Below are 19,813 nucleotides of genomic sequence, written 5' to 3' on the forward strand. Positions count from 1 at the left end.
ACTAGTTTCAATACTACATTTTTAACTAGAGTTATTTACTACTGCTAAGGTGGTGATTAAATGGAAAGGTAGCGTTTTAGCTACTGCTAATTGTTTTGCATAGTCTGTGGCTACGTTTGTTACTTTATGTCACCCATGCTGTTCCATGCACCAATAGAATCAGTATTCTAGCACCCAAAGTAGCCCAACACACATTCACAGCTGGAAATAAGAGCTTTAAAAGCCTCAGAAAATGAGTCTCTTTAATTACAAAAAGCACATTCTGCATACAGCTCAGAGGGAGACATTTTGAACAGCAAAAACATGTAAGAGCATCTGTTCAACTGGAGTTTGCTTCTCTGTGAAATCTTTCAAACTCTTCCTCTTGGAGAGCACTGAATCCCTTATCTGATCCTGGCAGGAAGGGATTCTCTGTTCTGCCTGTTAAAGAAAAAGAAATATTTGGGAACAGCAGTGTTAACTGCATACGGGGCTCTCCTATCACTGCAGTACAGGGGATCAGCCAGGGCTCCATGGGGTAAAGCAGAGCTCTGCTGTCACAGCACATGTCATATTGCACTAGGTGCTGCAAATATGATAGCACTGAAAGAGAATGAAAGCCTCTGTGGTCACAGTGACAGTTTCTAACCCAGCTAGCTGGAGCCAGGGAACAGAACATTGAGAATGCAGGCAGTTACCACTACTCTCAGCAACTGATTGTGGTGAGGGAGACAGTTGTAAACCTACTGAGGTTGGGAGTCTTGGCCACTGTATGTTTGTACTAGAATTATGATGTCTACATGGACTGCACGCAGGCAAATATATATGCTACTAATGCTTCCTGTGCTACAAGTTTTCTTCAGTGCATCAGCTGCACAAAATTACCATGACCAAAAGTCATCTAGAGGTATTATCCCACCTTCTGGAAACAGCAAATCAGCTGAACTCATTGCTGTAAACCAGAAAAAAAAGAAAAACTAAACAAAAAGCTACAGGGTACAGAAGCAGAGGTGCCTTTGGCAACTCCTTACAGCTTGCAGTAACTGAGAAAGATGGCTCAGAATACACCCAGTGAGGAACAGCAACCTTTGCTGGTTGCATTTGCTTGCATACAGCGATGGGACACTTCAGGTGCTCTGAATGGTACATGAGTGTGAAGAGCAAAGAGGGAGAACAGTCACTTGGGTATAGTGAGACAGAGACATCCAGGAGGATCAAATGAATTGCACGATGGCAATCAATCAATGCTAGCACAGAGACCTGTTCTTCCTGGGCACTGGACTTCCAGAGTTCTGTGAAGCCTAAAACCCAGGTCCAAGAAGCAATTAAAAGGGCAAAGAGAAGAACACTGCATTTAATGAATCTCAGGACACTGTGGGAACAAATTCAGAGCCTAAAATGCATAGTAGGGGTAGGGATGCACCACTGCTAGCACCGAGATACTGCTGCTGCTCCCGGTGTGGTTTGAACCACAGTTCCCTGCCCAGAGAGGAGCACAAGCAACAAACAGGATGAGGACATGGGGAAGAGCCAGGCTGGAGCCCAGCAGAGACACAGAAGTGCTCACAGAGCTGCTCTGTGCTATCAGCCTGAGTGCTGTGGCCCTGGGAAGGCAAAGCTGAAGAACAAGTATTCCTAACGGGTATTCAGGACTTACCTGACAGGTCACTTTCGGAGTTTCTTGATGAAGCTGACCTCATCCCGGTTCCTGATGCCATACCTGAACAGAGTCGTGCCGTTACAGCCAGTTCTCCTCTAACCACAAACTGCAATCCCACAGCTCCAGTTCCCAGGGCTGGATGGACTCCTAGTGTGCTCCACTCCCAAACAGGTGCAGTTCTCACACGTGCAAGCAGAACACGGTCTGCTACTCTGCCTTTGTAAACACACCATCTATCACCCACAGCAGAGAGGCTGTGGATGCCCCGTCCATCCCTGGAGGTGTTCAGGGCCAGGTTGGATGGGGCTCTGGGCAGCCTGGCCTGGTATTGAACGTGGAGGTTGGTGGCCCTACATGCGGCAGGGAGGTTGGACATTCATGATCCTTGAGGTCCCTCCCAACCCAGGCCATTCTGCGACTCTGTGATAAGGCAGTGCTGCCTTGCTATTGTCATGGTTCTATAGAACCATGACAGCCATGGGCTCTCCCTCCTGCTGAGCCATATCCCTTCAGACAAGCTCCTCTTTTAGCTCTGCACAACGGCTGCTGGCATGCATTGATGCCTCCCGCCTTCAGTACAGACACGGGGCTCAAAGCAGCCTCAGTCCCACCAAGTGCTCTCAGTTCCCGGGAGGCGGCCGGCCGTGCTTCACGTGCTCACTGCCGAGCCCACCGTGCGCTCAGCTCCGACCGGCCAACCCTCAGCACCGCCCCGAGCTGCAGCTAACGGGGCGCGGCACGGAAAACCCCCCGGCGGCCGTTTACTCACTCTCTCAGCTTCTTTCCGTCATCCGCCAGCTTCTCCCCGTTGTAAGTCAGGTGGTACGTCCTCCAGATGTACTTCCTGCGGGAAAACGGCGGTGGGAGCGAGGCTGCAGAGCGGGGCTGTGTAGAGCCGGGGCTGCAGAGCCGAGCCGTGCCGAGCCGCGCCGTGCAGAGCCGCTCACCAGCTGAGATGCTGCACACCGCCACGCCGCGCTTGCCGGAGCTGCACGTGCCGCCGCAGCGCCTTCTTTAGATCGAGCACCGTCGCGTTCTGCACCACCACCACAGCTGCGGGCAGAGACCCGCTCAGCGCCCGCGGCCCCGCAGCTCCCCGCCCCGTCCCCCGCCCCGCTCCGCTCACGCATGCTCTCGCCGTCCGCCTTGCACACTCGCACCGTCATGGCCTGCCCGTACTCCAGCGCCACTTGAGAGCCGATCTCTTCCGGCGTCACCTGCGGGCGGCACCGCGGGGCTGAGCTGCGCCGAGCCGCCTCTGAACCCCAACCCCAAGCGCCACCCCGACCTGCGGCGGGAGGTCGCAGAGCAGCGGGTCCTGCACGAGCCGCGCCAGCGCCGCCTGGAACAGCTCGAGCACATCGGCGTGCGCCAGCTCCTCCTCCGCCTCCGCCATCGCCGCCGGAAGAGGCGGATCCCACGATGTTGCTTTTCTGCCCGGCCTGCGGCAACGTGCTGGTGGCCGAGGAGGGGCCGCGCTGCCACCGCTTCGCCTGCACCACCTGTCCGTACGTGCGGAACGTCACGAGGAAGGTGCGCGGCAGCGGCGGGCGGCGTTGAGGAGGGGGCTTTGCGGGGGGAGGAAGGGAGGGGAGCTGATCGCTGTGCCTGCAGGTGAGCAGCAGGAAATACCCGCGGCTGAAGGAGGTGGACGATGTGCTGGGCGGAGCGGCGGCGTGGGAGAACGTGGATTCCACCGCAGGTACGGGCGGGAAGGGGTTGCGTGGATGGGGGAAGAGGGGGGGTTGGTGCGGATCTCAGCTCACCGCCTCTCCCCGCAGAGCCGTGCCCCAAGTGCGAGCATCCCCGCGCCTACTTCATGCAGATCCAGACGCGCTCGGCCGACGAACCCATGACCACGTTCTATAAGTGCTGCAACGCGCAGTGCGGGCACCGCTGGCGCGACTGACCACCCCCTACCCCCCCCCCCCGGCTATCAATAAACGCAGCGCTGGAGCTGCACTGTGAGGTGCGGTGGTTCCGTGGATCTGTGCTTAACCTTCGTTCTCACCTCAAACGTGCACAAAAGTATCAAAAAGAAAGGATAAAAAAACTTCCTTAATCCCAGAATGGTCAGGGTTGGAAGGGACCTCAAGGATCATGAATCTCCAACCCCCTGCCACATGCAGGGCCGCCAATCTCCACATTTAATAGCAGACCAGGCTGCCCAGGGCTCCATCCAACCTGGCCTTGAACACCTCCAGAGATGGACGGGGCATCCACAACCTCTCTGGGCAGCTGTTCCAGCCCCTCACCACTCTCTCTGTCAAGAACTTCCCTTGACATCCCACCTAAATCCTCCCTCCCTCAACTTAAAACCATTTTCCCTTGTCCTGCTGTTATCTCCCCTTTCAAAGAGTTGATTCTCCTTCCAAAGAGTTGATTCCCTAGAAGAAGAACTAGAACGCAACACGAGAGAGCAACAAGTTACAGCATTTAATCCGCGTTAGCATCTAAGGGATAAATCAATTTAACAACATCCAGCTTTACCTCTTCTACACGTGGATAACCTGCACCCATTTGTTCCAGTTCACTGCAGTGGGGAACACCCCCCCCAGGCGCAGGGTGCAGTCCATGGTGGGCTCATAGTATGCTACAGAGGCCTCGCTCAGTTTGGGACTGTGCAGCTGCTCTGCTATAAGTGGCTGAGAGAAGAGGGACGCTGGGGGTGCCTTCTTCATGTGGAACCTTCTGATACAACCAAGAGCTTCCAGACCCTGCAGAGAGAAATTGCATTTCAGCTTAAACATCTGCAAAACAAACCAACATAGGCCATGCACTGCTGTTTCTTGTTCAGTGTTTTCAAGACCTATACTTCGGATTTTGAATTATATTAGGACAAAAAACCTAATACCAACAAGGTTTCAATGGGCAGTAGCAGTGGTGGTAATCAAACTCCCAGATGTGGAAGGGAAAAAAAAAAAGAACCTCAAAATTTCTCACCATCTCTTGTGTTAAGGATGTATGCCTTCAAGTGGGTTTTTTCCTAAACAAAATAATCTTAAGTTCAGGGGCTGAAGCAGCCTGAGGTCACAGTGCTGCTTATTCACATACCTGCAGGATCTCCAGGACAGCAACGGGCTGCAGTGTCCCTGTGTAATGCTGCAGCAGCATGCTTTCTGTTATCCCTGGCTTTGTCATGATGTGATACAGCACAGCTTCCATCATTCCTTTACACACAGGTTTGTTCAGGTTCCCATCCACAATCCTCCACGGTCTGCCAATGAAGCAGACATTCTCACAGGCCCTGCAAAAGACGGTTTAAAATCAGCTCTGCCAGCTGCTAGATCCAACCATGCACCTGATGTACCCCATGTCCCTCACAGCCACGTGCCTCTTAAATACCTCCAGGGCTCGGGACACCACGGCTGCCCTGAGCCTTGTTTCACCTCTTCATCTGCACTAGCCCTAATATCCTCCAGAAGTTGCCTAAGACTTAACTTCAATCTGCAACGTGCAGCAACAGTGCTCAGACAGGAAACTGAATTCCTTATTTGTAGCATTCTGGAAGGAAAGGATTGCCCTGCATGGCAATCCACACTTCTCATACTGCTGAGATTCTCTGAGGCCTTTCCTGGGCACATGGAAGAGGGGACCTGCTGACACTGCACTTGTGAAATACAATTAGTGTCATTCCTCTGGTACTGCAGCTGGTTGTGGTATCAGTGTGTATATGAACACATGAGCAACTTTAACAAGAGCAATGGGGGAAAACAGGGTTCATCTTCCATGCTCTCTGCCTATGGGAACGTACAACTGAGTCCACCAAAGCACTGGCTTCAGAAATTTCTCTGGCAATGGGGAGCATTCAGTCCCACTGCAGACATCTCTGTTACTCACCCATCTGCAGCTGCCTGGGACAGACCTGGCACAGAACTGCCTGGAAAGAAAAGAACATGCAGTTTTGAAGTTAATTAGCCCAAACTCTTTGGTGGATGTTAACTATCAGGTGGCTAAACTTTGAAAGGCAACAACTTGTGCTAGAAAATAACAGAACCAAGCTGTTGTTCTGGGTTGCATGGGGAGTTCCAAGATTCCACTCAGTCTTCACCCATCTCCAGCACAGCCCTTCTTCCCACACTGTTCTCAAAACCACATCTGGCTGCTCCAGCCACGCTTTTGGTGGTTCTGTTCCCAAATCATAGCAAGGAGTTTTATTTCTCGAAGCCTCGATGCATGACAGAGCAGCGGACAGTTCTGTGTTCCAAAGTTCCACAGAGGCTGCAGTGCAGGGGCTCCGCCAGCAGCACTCACACAGGTCTTCAGCCGAGTCCCACAGGCAGTCACAGTGAGGCTGAGATGTCTGAGTAACTGCAGACTCAGGGCTTGAGAATGCAAACTCGAGATTTCAGCAGGATTTGGTTTCAAAATGAAGGCTGCCTCTGCAACTTCCATGATCCTAATGGGTTTTAATTACACAATTACTTCGGTACTTCTACTGCATCCAGAGGCCAACAGCTTTGGCTTAAGCATGTGTGAAACCTCCTGGGCATCACCAGTAATGCTGGTAAGAACTCTGTGCTTGGTAAGGGCTACGTTTTTATCCCCTCTATGTCACAGACAAGCAGAAGTTAAATCCTCAGTGGTAGTTCTTAACATGAAACTGTTAAAGTTTATGCCAGTTAGGCAGCCCTGAGGTGCTGTCCTGCAGGAAGGCTCTAACCAACACCTGACTCCAACTGATTCACACGGCAGACTGCAGCTGTAAATGCAGGGTAAGGGCAGACTGTGGCCAAATGTCACACTGTGTGATTCAGTCTGAAATGAGAGCTGACAGAAATGAAACTAGAAGAAAATCCCCAACATCCTACTCTGTAAATCCTGGCGAGGATTATTAGCCGTTAAAAAAGAAAATTGGCAGCACAAAGGATGGGAAAATGAAGTCAGATTGGGTCACAAATTAGGCTATTAATCTTCTCACTGGCAGGTGCTGCATTCTGGTGAGTGGTTTAATGACTTTACGGCTTTTAGTCATGGGCATTCCAGTTAAAGCACAAGTTGTGCTGTGTTTTCTTGATTTAAAGATGTCAAACCTTTGGACTGAAGCCAGAGATGGGAAAATTCATCTCAGTATGTCTTTGGAGAACATTAAAAGACATGGAAATGGGTTTTTAAGGAAAGCACATTCCTGGACTAGTCCCAAACATTCCAGGAATAGGCACAGGAAGGAAACTTAGATGTATCTGAAACTTCCAATACCCTCCAGACCAATTAGTGTAAGGCTATGATGTCTGTGCAAAACAGAAACCTCCCTCAGTGCTCAGCTTCATGAAGGATCTAGTAAGTGCTTATAAAATACCTCCTGGTTGGGTGGTGGTGATGAGCCAGGTACTGTTCCTCGGATGCAGAGCACTCCTACGTACCTTTAGAGACCTCTGGGTTCTCCTGCAATTGGGAAACATCATCATGCTGCTCTGTGGCAGAGTGTTCAAGGCCAAGGACATGCTTGTTGTGCTCAGGGCTGAGATCATCATTCCCTCCTTCAAGCTGTTTGTCCTCAGAACGTGGCATATCTTGATCCTTGGGCACATCCACACTGACAGTGTCTGAAGGGCCTTCAGCTGTATGTTCTGTCTGCCCTCCCAGGGACCCTGCTTCCCCATCTGGGATGGATTCCTTCATTGTAACAGGATCAGTAACATCTGCATCCAAGTTACTCTCATTTGCACTTAGCAAACCGCTCTGCAAACCCTGGCAGAGTTGGTCACCATCTTGAAGGCCATCATTTTGAGTCCTACATCTCTTCCTTGGGGGTTCTCCATCACTGGGATGGTTTGTGTCTTCTCCCAGCTGCTCCTCCTCTCCCAGACATTCCTCTCCCTTCTTTGCTGCTGCCAGCAGGCAGTCCTGCTGCACCTCTGAGAGGGCTGTGTCAGCACACTGCTGACCAGAATCTTCTGGTTTATTCATTGGACACACTGAATGCAATAGCCACGGCTTGGCAAACACAATTGCAACCAGTCTTATGCTATTGCCTCCTACTTCTAAAACCTGCTGCATTTCAATCAGGTCCTATGGAAAACGAAACAAGAATTATCTCAGGAAGTTACACTGGAAAAACGTCAATATAATCAAGTACTGAGGAACTGCCATCTTTAACTAGCAGCAAAGAAAGACAAATGGCTTAGTGGGATTTCAGTTTTATGCTCCGTCGTGTCCCTTAAGCTGTTCTGAAATTACAGCCCAAAACATTTTTGTTCAGCTTAAATTAATTTAAAATGTAACTGGGAAAGAGTTCTTCCCCTCCAAAGGTGAATGTTGGTACCTCTGGGCTTCTGAAAAAGTTCATTCTTATCTGTGACTAAGTGTTGCTTTAATTTTCGGCCTTCCTAATTATGAGGCAAGACTGCTATCAGATTATTGCTACGTTAACTCTTGCCTAACAGGAATAGCTTTGTTCACTTTATATTAGCAAATACAACAAGCAGCCTAAGAGACTGTTTGTTCAAGGGGAATACCAGACATGCAGGCATTAATGTAAGTCTGCTAAACCACCTGAATGTACTGCTGCAGGTTCCTGGTGCGTGTAGGTTCCTCCTCTTCATAGCTGCAGAACTGTTTGCCCAGCTCAGCTTTGCAAACCCCAAAGTGGGAAGCAGCCTCTATTGCATTACGGACCTCCAGCACAGCAGCTACATCTCTGGGATTGTAGCCATAGCGTTCTGTGCACTCACGAAGAAACTGATCAACGTTATAGTTCTCTTCTTGGATTTTTATCAGCCTGGTAAAAGTTTTGGGAAGGGAGGAGACTCCCACAGCCATGTTATCAAGCGGAGAAGAAACTGAAAAATCAAACGACAAACAAATGGTTAAGCAGAGATGCACTGTTACCATGCAACACACTACGGAAAGATAAATATTCAGAGACAGATCAGAGGTGTTCTGGACCGTTCTGATTAAAAACAGAGCTCAGCTTTCCATGTTCGTTACTGCAGCTTCCTTCCTCCTCACATATTTGTGGCTGACAAGGCCTGCAGAAGCAGGCTTTGATGGCGTTTATCCAGCTGCTTTAATGGAGCTTACTCTCTTATCAAAGTGAAGTATCACTGAAAGACAGTGTAACTTGCTGGTATTCCCTGACACTGGGCCAGCTGAGCTTTAAGTTAATGAGGGAATCATCTTTTTTGAATGAACAGCCTAGGGAAAGGCAAGGCTATGGAGAACCTTACTGGAAAATCTGAAGCAGCTGATCCATGGCAAAGCTGTTGGCCAAATGTGAGATAGCCTACAAATTCACAATGCCTCCGTACATCCACTAAGCATAACGAGCATCTTTGTGTCTGGGGACAGGTCCACCACTGCACCAAAACTGCCCCCCATCCTGAATATTATACAGAGTATTCAGAAGCTGAACCTAAGACCTTTCATTCTGCCCTGGATAATTAGAGGTCAGTTTTGGCAGTGTTCTTATCTACTCTCTGCCCTTTTACCTGCAGGCTGCCCTTACATCATGCACTGACAGGCATTTATGTGACAGCTGCACTTCTTTCACAGCCAAGGAAAAATGAGAACAACTGTAACGAGCTGTTAGCTCAGCAGACCTGGAGCCATGCATAACAGAGATAGGAGAAATAATTTCTATTTTATCTCTATCACAATAATAACAGGAAAGGACAGGGACAGCACTATCCCTCTATAGAGCCCAACTACTAAAGTCTTTCCTGGATGCATTTGCATTACAGCACAAAGGAAGATGATCTTCAAGAAGGAATGGTGTTGATACACTGCAAATATTCAAGCTTTAAATATTTATCAAAATGTTCAATCTCTGGCCTTTCAGCCACAGTAATTAAACACCACTATTTCAGGCACTTTGAGAGACAAATCAATGTGAATTTCTGTTCAAGGAAGCCCTGGAAGGTGTTTTTTTTCCCTCTTTACACAGGTAACATGGGATTTGCCTCCAGAGCTGCCTGGGTGTAACATGGGACAGTATTTTAAGTTACAGTATAGGGACTGGCAAGCTTCCTGGAGGAGGAAAAACAGAGCAGAGGACAAAAGAGGTTTTGTTCAAATCAGAAAACACGTGAACCGAGGAACCACCTGTCCTGCTCCAACACATCTGTGCACATCAGGCCAGACAGAAACCAACCTGCAGAGCTGAGTCTTCCTGGGAGTGGAGTACAGCGCAGCTTCACCTTCACCTGGCAGGAGTTGACCACGATGTTGTCACTGGGACTCAGATTGCGTGTGCTGACAATTCCAGGGGCATAGTAGCCTCTCATCAGTAAGTAATTGGTATGAGATGCTTGACGAGCTTTTACTTCGATCCTCCGTTTGCCTCCAGAGCTGTCATCTAAGTCATCCTCCTCCTCCTCCTCCTCCTCAAGTCCGTCTTTTCCCAAACTATGGCAAACAGAGGCATTGTTTGGTATTCTTTCCCCCCTCAAAATAAAACAGTGACTCATTACACTGAGCAAAGCCAGAACATGTGCTGTTCTGCATCCCAGCAGTTAGTCACCAGCAGCTGCAGTATGCACAGCACTGAGAGCAAGCAATGAGAGAAAGCAAAATGCAGCAAAGGTCTGCAGAAAAGAAAATGCTTTCTTCTTTTAAGCATCTTCAAAGGAAGCCAAAATAGCTTACAGTGCTGAATCTCTCTGGTTCAGAGGCTTCACCATGAGGGAACACCTGTCAGAGCACAAAGGCTGAGGCCATAAAGGTCTCATGCAGGACGGACATGAGATGTGTCTGTCACATCCAGCAGGATTTATTTTTAATGGAAAAAAAGGAGAAAACATTGCAGAATAAACACTTCAGATACTTGGAAAAAAAAAAAAGAAAAATTAACTGTAGATGATAGATTTCCCAACAACAAATTTAGTCACATCAACACTACCAAATTCCAGGACAGAAAAAGAGCCACTGTGGGTACAGGTGAAGCAGGTAAGGCTCTGAACAACCTGATGCAACTCTGAGGTTGTCATTGGTTTAAGCAGGTTATGCCAGAGACAACGAAAGTGTCCTTCCAACCTTTTGTAAGATGACTTATAACTGTTAGTATCTTCTCTTGAAACACATTTTGGAACAAGGCTACAGCCACTGGTCATCTTAGGATGCATGAGCAGGCACACCTGCATACCACAGTGTTATGAGCACAGACCTACCAGCCACAGCACGGCACTTGTTTCTTGATCTACAGTTCAGTGCAGAGGAAAGGAACGAGAAGAACACAGACCTGGGTAGCACACAAGAGGTGCTGCTGACAGAACCAAGGCTGTTCATCTTAAAGAGCAGCAGGTTATGGGAGGACTGTGATAAACATCTTCAAAGAGGTAAAAAGCTGCTCTAAAGAGAAAGGGAACAATTTCCCATGTATACTGGCAATTTAATAGGAAGCAACAGATTGAGCACAGCAAGAGATCTTAGTTGCACTCTGACAAAACACGTGATTGTAAGGATAACTATTCACAGGATTGGACTGCCTATGGAAGGAAATTGATTTCAGTGGTATTCATTAATGCAGGTTTAAAAAAACACAAATAAATCAAAGAAGGAGCCACACACAGAACAAATATCACAGAGCCAAGTTTCATGGATAAAAATGAAACCTTGTTGCTGCTAAATCTTTGTCAGTCCTTGAAATGGGAGGTTCCAATGTTGATGAAAATACTGAAGTGGCACACGCTGCTCTCATTACTGTGTTAGCTCTGATGGCAGGGAAGTGCCTGGCAATTTAAATGTCACACAGGTGAAGGCAAATGTAGTCCAGAGCTGTAATGATGGGCACTAAGTACAGCACCATTAAGTCTTTGGAAAGGTCCCTCAGAAATAGAAATCTAAGCAGTATCATAGTGAAACATGCCACGACACAAAGCAGAAAGCAGTAATGGTCCCCGATTTCATTCAAGTTATCCCCAATCCTAATCTGCTAATAAAAGCAACAGTGTTTACCTTTTTATCACTTCATTTTCCACCATAGTGCTGTCCACCACAACTATCTGCTCTGGGATTCTCACATTCACAGAGACAAGTCCCAGGGAGAACAAGGAAAGCATTGCCACGCAGTGACCACCAGGTCCTTCCATAGGAAACGTAATCATGCCTTCTGATTCTTTGCTTTCTTGATCTTTAAAGAAGAAGCTATCTGGCTGGTCGGATTTTCCTGTATCTTTGAGCTTCTGGAGGAACTGAAAGGACTCTGTACAAATGGTGCTGGGGAACCGCCAGGTGAAAACTCTGGGGGGAAAGAAACAAACAAAAATCAGAGCACAAATCTGTCATCTCTTCAACTTCAGGTCAGGTTCTTTGCTGCACACACTTCCCATGCGTTCTCTCTCCCATGCCAGTTCTTCCATGTGCTCACGCACACGCACGAGCTGGCACCCACCTGTAGTAACTCTGGGACAGCTGGTAGGACATGGCTACAAAAGGCAGAGCCCGGCTCTTCTTTGGGCCCAGCGTATGGTTCACACGGCGGCGGTTGACCAGGCTTCTCTTCTGGCACTCCAGGAAGGCCTTCACAAGGATGTCATCCCGGTACTCGCGGTACAAACGAAACGTCTGCAGAAACACCAATGTGCGAGGCAGCGTTAGCTCTGAATCCACGGCTGGGTCTCCTTACTTGAGGTTCCTATTAACTGACTGAACACGGAGCTGTAAATGACACATACAAATTCATTTAACTCATCATTTATTTCTCTTATTGGCTTCCAGGCTTTCCGCAGCAGATACCAATTAAAATAACTAAATTCTAGAGAACACTTGGAAGTCAAAATGTGATCAGTCTCCCACTGAGGAGAGATAGGAAAAATACTAATTTGCACCATGTCTGGATAGATTCTTCCCATCGTTTTATCGGGCACCATGCTTCCATGAACTTCTCAGGCTCCCCTCTTGTCTGCTGCTAAGATATTGAACTCCTTCTGGACTTCTAACTTTATTCTTTGAAATGCTTCAGTGATAGATGATGCATTTTGGTGGCCCTTGGTGCTGGAGGAGAGGCTGACCAACACCTGTCAGCCTGACACTGGGTCTGTCTTTGTGGTATCTCCTCCAGAGCATAATTCCAGCTGCTCGTGTGGGCACTAAATCGTGACTGGAATGCATATGAAGTTCATTTCATACAGCTTTCAACCTCACATCTTGCAATCTCATCCTCTGAATGAAAGCAACATACTGAAAAGCTGCACAGAATATATAATTTCTTTAAAGCAGAAGAGAGAATTTCACAGAAAGGATACAAATCAAAGTTTCTGGGTTTCTTGTCTCCCATTTGAAAAAGGTGTATATCAAGTTAAGGGGAAGCTCTTTAGGTCTGTATGACCAGTAAAGACTGGTCTAGATTTTGTACCTGAAAGGACTGGCAAGATTTCATCTGGTTATCTGAGAGTGCCAAAGTGCTCTGTATAAGGTTCTGTAACACTAGGAAATGAATATCATAGACACTGAAAGAAAAAAGCAAGAGAAAGAACAATGGTTTTAATCATGATGATTTTTGTGCACGAGGTGCTAGACTGTTACATCAGCACAACAGGTAAACTGAATCACCTGCTCCTTTGAAATAGGTGCCTCAAGGTCTGAGATCACTCCAGCTGAGAATTATGAATGTAAAAGAGCCTATTATATCTCCCTCAACCTTCCACCCTGAATTTCTGGACCAGTCCAAATATCAAAGTTCTCTTTGATAGCATCTCTTCTTAAGGTATAAAAAACTGCTGTCAAAATGGTAACATGACCAGAATTATAGACTACTGTCTAGTTTTAGTTCGGAATATTCAAATGGTAAACATTTATGAGATAAGTATCTCATGTCTTCAGAGCTGGCTTTGTAAAGCACCCCACACACCAGAATCCTAACCCTAGGAGACAGCCTGGGTACCACTGAGAGCTACCTGCAACTACTTCTTCCCCCTCCCATGACTCTTTTATCAAGCAGATCCTACTCAAGTCTTATGCTATGCTTCCAAGAAGTCACATAATTCTCTGATAAGGCTTACACAACTCTCTTTCTTGCCAACACAGGTAACAAACAGCACCTCAGAGATCAGAGAACTGAACTACTCATGTACAAAAAGTCTTTTGGCTATATAATTGTTGAGGGCAGGTATAAACACTTCAGTATTTCAATCTTAGTTTTCCTTCTCCGTGCCCAGTTTAGGAACAGATACTGCTTTTTCACAGAGGATCTGCATTTGGCTCTGGGAAAAAAAATGAGTATTGACCTGTACTGAAAAATACCTCCCTCATGTTCTACAGCTTTCTGCAGAGAGTGTTCTCAGAACTACAGATAATTCTTAAAACACTTCATGCAATGTCAATGCAGTAGAATGATGACACAGGAAATGCAATGGCAAAGGGATCAGCACAACAGGATGGTTCCACAAAGGACAACTGCTCTGAAAAGCTAGGCTGGCAGTGAAATCACCACAAGATAGAGATCTCCAACCACAGATTCTCCCCCAGTGGCAGTCAGCCTTTAAATGAGGTCTAAGAGAGGTGCAGCCAGGCTCCACCCCTTCAGTCTCACAGCTGAATTGCCTTTACTTGTGCTCCCAGGTCCTCTCCCAGATGCTCAATCAGTGGTTCAAGCCACACACTTTGCAATGTTCTAACTACTTCCTAAGATCTGGCAAGGACTGTAAGTGAAATAAATTTCTTTTGAAGGGCAAAGAAGATTTTGGAGATAAAAATCTGAAAATCTTAATTTCCTAATGGGGAAATTTTAAGGAGGTCATTCCTGCTGTCAGCTCATTCAATCATCAAATCCATGCTAGAAATCCCTGCAGCCTTGCAAGCGCACTTTTCTTCTAAAAAAGTTTTACATTGGAAAAACAACAAACCAACCTTAAACAGCTGAAAGACAAAGTGAATTAGGAGACTACAGATATGCCTTTGTAGTAGAAATGCTAAGTCATGTCCTGAAGCAGTGATGGAGCACCTGGCAGGGCCAACCCAGGGGAGCTCAGGTGCATGCAGTGCACTGAGTAACCAGAAGGGATTGAGCCAGGAGCCACCCCTTCCCAGACCTCATTTAAAGGCTGGCACTGGAGGTGGGAGGTTTCTCACTAGAGACCTCTGCATACAGGAGACCCTTCAAAGGCAAGTAGATTTTCTTTTTTTTGCTTTAGTATCCATAGCTGCTGTACTGGGGCTTGTTCTCATTTACTACAGCCCAGACTTGTGCTATCCTGCTATTATTGCTGTACTTTCCATCATGTTATAGCATTACACTCTTTCATAGATCTGAGGGCTTGGAGTCATAGTGGAAAAAAATGGTATTGCTGTTCCTTACCTACTAAGACTGTCTTCTTTTGTGGTTTGGTTTGTGTCTTCTCCAATTGCCATAACTCGAAATCTAATCAAGGGAAGGGAAAGAAAAGTACTGTAGCAGAAGTAGTGTGAAGCAATGTACCTTGTGCTGATCTCTATTATAAGATCTTTATTTTATATCAACTGTGAAATGCAGAAGTTGACCATTGGTCACTGTAACAATACTGCTCCAGGAGCTCTCATTGTGTTAGGGAAAAAAAACACACACAGCAGACACTGCAGAATTGTACACACTTGGTATTTTACTGAGATTGTGGCCTTGCAGTTATGATCTACAGCACTTCTGTAACATACAAGGTTAAGAGAGGGTATCAATAATGCATGTGTGTGCTCTGAACTGCCCACGCTGCCTGCCCGTGTAAAGTCAACACCACTGTCACTAAAATACCTGGCAAAGAGCTCCTGCAAAGTATCAGGAATCTCCAACTTGGGGTTTCCCAGAGTTGAACTGAATTTTGCTTTCAGTCTTTCCACAAACTGCTTGAACTCTGCTGCACAAACCTTTAAAAGCAAGAGGAAAAACGTTACCAATCCCCATTTCTCAGAGCAGGGAAAGGTGCTCTACTTCTGAAGTGCTCATAGAAGAATGCAGTAGAAATAGCAAGTGTTGAATTATCAAGTCAGAGAAACAGTCCAACAGACAATAGTATATAACAGCTTTTCAACTTGAAGTTGAGACTGATTTAAGCCATTAGAAGCTCAAAACTTTTAACTAATCAAATCAAGCATCATAAATTGTACCTACAATCCTGCATTCACCCATACATGCAGAGACAATATTTCAGCAGGCAATTGGATTAAAAATATTATGTTCCTGAGCAAAAATGTTGTTTTCTTCAGGTAAAAAGGAGGCAGAGAGGATTAAAAAAATAATCAGTGCACATGGATGCTCAATCATGGGTACTGAGAAACAAACACACTGAAAAAATGTGGGTTTTGGTGCCTTGTTGATGTGTCTTTGGAAGGCTGTCTGCGTCCATCTCACTGCAAAAACAGCAATGATGCTGCACTTCTACAATGATGCTATTTTTAAACGTAGTAAAGAGTACAAGGAAGAGATAAGGAAGCAAATCACAGTAATTGAAACAGGGCAAGTACTCAGTAACACAAGCTACTTCAGCACTCTATGACCTTTCAGATTGTTTCCCTCCTACCTGTGGTTCTTCGTAGTTATTTTCCCTATTCATGAATTCATCAATGAGGGCTTTATCTTGGTAAACCTCAGCAAGGCAAACTCTGCAGTAGATAAAATTGAAGGTGTCACTGGTTGAAGCTTTCTCAATTTGTTACTGCTCAGAGAAAAGAACTTCAGTTGAAAAACAGAATGAATGGAAATATTCTGCCTAACTTGTCAGCATCCCATCATCAATGCAATCAAACCAAGTGCTCATTTTGTTACTTCATTACTTACATGTAAGTGTAAGAGAGCCACCTCTCACTAGTCTTTCATATCCCTACACCTCTAGTAAGAGCCACCTGACAATCACATTGATAACCCAAATCAGATTCAACTAGTTCTGCACACATCTGTCTGGCTGAAGATTAGCAGGCAGTAGAACTACAGGCTGTTTGATATGTTTGACATATCAATGTTTCACATTTTTTTCCTAGCTTGGAAAAAAAAGCAATGACAAACACTTCTAAGCATCTATCAAGATACATGATCTGTGATTTCCTTTCATGGTTTTGTGGAATTTCTACCTTAAGAACAAAGGTGCAATTGCAATGGATCAAGCCAAATTTTCATTTCAGACAGTGTCCTCTTGTAACAGACACCAACGGGACACAAATGGAAAGATGGATGAAGAGGTGGTGCACAGAGTAACACCCTGACACTTGTGTCAAGGAGTTCTAAACTCAGCTGTGTTGCATTGAAAACCACCACAGCTTGGAAACTGCTGGCCGTGGTTTTTATGTGGAGGACCCAGTTCTTATGTTGGTTAAGTAATTGTTCCCCCTCCCCTTAATAGCACAAATATATTACATTATTTGATGGCTCTTTAATATCTCCCCTTAGTTCTCTTTTTCAGCCACACGAATAAGTTCATTCAGCCAATCTTTTTATATAATCCATTTCTATCTGATTGTGCCTTTCACTTAGCTCTGATTTTTCAATTTTATGGCATCGTTCTTGGAAGTTATGGGAGAGGGAATAGTAAGTAGAGCACCAGCTGAGATGAGAGGTGTGCAGGACTCTGGAGATGCAGTTGCACGATAGATTCATTTACAGCCACATGCTATTTCCTGTACTGTTCTTTATGCCTTTGATAAACCCTTCCCAGTGAAAGGACAGGTTTGATAGCACTCTGCATGCAGAACATTAGGAGTTTATATTCCCATGAAACAAGACATAGATATGGGGGGAATGTGGCCCTTAATTTCAGGAGAATTTAGCTTATACTGAGAATGTAGACAGAAACCTCCTTACTTGTAGTTAAGATAGGTCTGGGGATTTCTGACAATGTAACGAGCCCTTCTTCCAACAGAGTGGGAAGTTTTATCGAGGGACTCCTCAAAACTGGCATGCATGATATCCCGAACTACTTGCCATGGAACAAAGGGCCCTTTTACCTACAAAGAACGAAAACACTGAGAGTTAAACTTCAGCTTTTATGGACACAAGTGATGGCTGTGAACCAGAAGGTTTCCAAGCACCAAAGAAATGTGTTCAGTATACAGACATACAACAGAGGTGCTGGTGAATACCTTTGCATTTAGCACATGACTGGCAATTCGGCACAGCATGAGTAGGACGTCTTCCTGCACAGTCCAGGTGACCCGCAGACGTGTCATTCTCTGCAGGGCACTCTGGTCAGCTTCATCGTGGTAGCGCAGCCTTTTGCTTTTTTCTACAGGTTTTTCTTCTAACAAATCAAGAAAAAGATAACTCAGCACTGCATATTTCAGTGAATTCAAACTTCTACCACGGGCAATCACAGAATGGCTTGTGTTGAAAAGGACTTTAAAGACCATCTAGTTGCAGCCCCCTGCTGTGGGTAGGGCTGCCAACCACTAGTCCAGGCTGCCCTGAGCCACATCCAGCCTAGCCTTGAATGCCTTCAATATAAAGGCTATGTGCAGCTCCAAGGACAGAAGCCAAAACTAAAGAATTACTGGGCTAAACATGCCCTCACTGCTTTGAAAATCAGCTTCAATCTTGGGATAAATGGGCTAAGGAGTTCCACGGAACTTGACTGGTATACGCATGGTAAATGGTTATAATGTACAACTTGTACAACAAGCAGGTGCTTTGAGCAGAGCAATTTTCTTTCCCCAGATCTCATTTTGTTTTAATTTACACTGAATTTTTCTTAGGACTAGGTGCTGCTTCAGAGTAGGAAATAGAATAACTTGCCTTCAAAAGGTATCTGAGGAGTAAAAAAGGTGAAAACAATGGTTCTTGTCACTATAAGCACAATACAGTACGAATTTTCAAGTTGTAGGAGGAAAAGGTGCTCATTATGACAAGGATGAGAATGGAAAAGCAACAGCTAGGCTTTCAGTTCTCACCAATAGCTTGAATCATAGAATCACAGAATGGCCAGGGTTCAAGGGACCTCAAGGATCATGAATCTCCAACCCCCTGCCACATGCAGGGCCACCAACCTCCCCATTCAATACCAGCCCAGGCTGCCCAGGGCCCCATCCAACCTGGCCCTGAACACCTCCAGGGACGGACGGGGCATCCACAGCCTCTCTGGGCAGCTGTTCCAGCACCTCACCACTCTCTCTGTAAAGAATTTCCCTCTGACATCCCAGCCAATTCAGATGATAAGAGCTTTCTCTACTGTTGCTGTCTTTTTTTTTTTTTTATTTATCTCAACCTCATTAAGATTAAAGTAAGATGGAATGTCTGATAGGAAGAAATTTTCTTAACTACAATCTTTGTTTTGTTTTTTTTCCTTTTGTACTGCTTTGTCAGCCTTGGTTCTGTCATTCAAAAGTGAAAAACTGATTGTATCAGGGTAGCTTATTGTGAGATACAACCTCTGAAACAAGGAGCAGTCTAGGTATGCACAGACATGCAATGGATTAAATGATGTTTATCTGTCTGGATGTGAATTCCTACGAGGACGATGAGGATTATAGGGCTAGGAACAATTCCAAAGTTGAGACTGTAAGAATGAAAACTCAGATCAGGAAGAACTACACAGCAACAGTCGAGGAAGTGAATGCATTAATACCTTGTCCAGAAATGAGAAAACAAGCCTGTAGGTAGCAAACAGATTACCTGAAGATTCTTAATGGTACGATGCTCTAAGCCAGCTGTCTGACATGTTATTAAATTGCAATAAGTTCATCTGCCTGAGGCACAATTAGAATTTCTTTAGCATTTATAGGAGCACAATCACGATTCACACACTTGTCAACAGCTCAAGCAAGCTTCTGGACCTTTTCTCTACAAGTGGCAAACCCGAGAGCTGGCTTGTAAATTTCCATTTTGCACACTGTCACCTCACCTTTACTAAAGGAAACCACTTAAGCAGAGGCATCAAAAAGAATGCCTCCTCTTGGTGGTATGTGCTGGTTACTTACCTTTCTTCTTCTTCTTTGTTGTCCTTCCTGTATCTTTCTTAAGCCTCTTCCTCTTCTGGTTCTTTCCGCCTCTCACTCGTTTGTTTCGATCCTGCGTAGCTTCCTGACTTATTTCAATACATTCCTTTTTCTGGACAACAGACTCAGGTCCTACCTTTGGTTCTCCCAAAATGTTAATTTTATTACCTAAGATGACACGTGATTGAGGTAATGAATGTTTATAGCAATTACATTCTCCAACACTAAGGTATAAAAAGCAAGTGCCAGTTTCTCTGTTTTTAAAGACAGAAGCTCTTTCCAACGTGCCCTTTTCATTCAACATGGTATTTCAGGCTACTTCTCAGCACCTTACATAGAATAAAATCC

At 45.8% G+C, this 19,813-nt stretch overlaps 3 protein-coding genes across 3 annotated transcripts in view; 1 reads left to right on the plus strand and 2 right to left on the minus strand.

Moving 5' to 3' along the window:
- Window positions 1–233: 233 nt before the first annotated feature.
- SNRNP25 (small nuclear ribonucleoprotein U11/U12 subunit 25) lies at window positions 234–3,035 on the minus strand (the record flags this gene model as incomplete). The annotated part of the gene is made up of 6 exons (XM_079543138.1): window positions 234–420; window positions 1,637–1,699; window positions 2,409–2,483; window positions 2,587–2,692; window positions 2,766–2,856; window positions 2,928–3,035. 5 exons carry the CDS (start codon window positions 3,033–3,035, stop codon window positions 1,645–1,647), a joined length of 435 nt encoding a protein of 144 aa, XP_079399264.1. The 3' UTR covers window positions 234–420; window positions 1,637–1,644.
- Window positions 3,036–3,061: 26 nt separating this feature from the next.
- POLR3K (RNA polymerase III subunit K) lies at window positions 3,062–3,548 on the plus strand (the record flags this gene model as incomplete). The annotated part of the gene is made up of 3 exons (XM_079542801.1): window positions 3,062–3,172; window positions 3,254–3,341; window positions 3,421–3,548. The coding sequence occupies 3 exons, from the start codon at window positions 3,062–3,064 to the stop codon at window positions 3,546–3,548; spliced, it is 327 nt and encodes a 108-aa protein (XP_079398927.1).
- Window positions 3,549–4,134: 586 nt separating this feature from the next.
- The window catches only part of GTF3C1 (general transcription factor IIIC subunit 1), a gene marked incomplete at both ends in the record, with an annotated part of 38,162 nt that continues 22,483 nt past the window's right edge, over window positions 4,135–19,813 (minus strand). The window contains 15 exons of the mRNA XM_079542974.1: window positions 4,135–4,356; window positions 4,694–4,886; window positions 5,480–5,515; window positions 6,999–7,651; window positions 8,135–8,421; window positions 9,732–9,985; window positions 11,534–11,818; window positions 11,970–12,142; window positions 12,933–13,026; window positions 14,874–14,936; window positions 15,300–15,412; window positions 16,066–16,147; window positions 17,340–17,482; window positions 17,618–17,775; window positions 19,448–19,633. Of these exons, the coding sequence (XP_079399100.1) occupies window positions 4,135–4,356; window positions 4,694–4,886; window positions 5,480–5,515; window positions 6,999–7,651; window positions 8,135–8,421; window positions 9,732–9,985; window positions 11,534–11,818; window positions 11,970–12,142; window positions 12,933–13,026; window positions 14,874–14,936; window positions 15,300–15,412; window positions 16,066–16,147; window positions 17,340–17,482; window positions 17,618–17,775; window positions 19,448–19,633 (2,942 nt within the window). The remainder of the gene's footprint in view (window positions 4,357–4,693; window positions 4,887–5,479; window positions 5,516–6,998; window positions 7,652–8,134; window positions 8,422–9,731; window positions 9,986–11,533; window positions 11,819–11,969; window positions 12,143–12,932; window positions 13,027–14,873; window positions 14,937–15,299; window positions 15,413–16,065; window positions 16,148–17,339; window positions 17,483–17,617; window positions 17,776–19,447; window positions 19,634–19,813) is intronic.

The sequence above is a fragment of the Tetrao urogallus genome, assembly GCF_951394365.1.
Source record: "Tetrao urogallus genome assembly, chromosome: 15".
NCBI classification, from domain to species: domain Eukaryota; kingdom Metazoa; phylum Chordata; class Aves; order Galliformes; family Phasianidae; genus Tetrao; species Tetrao urogallus.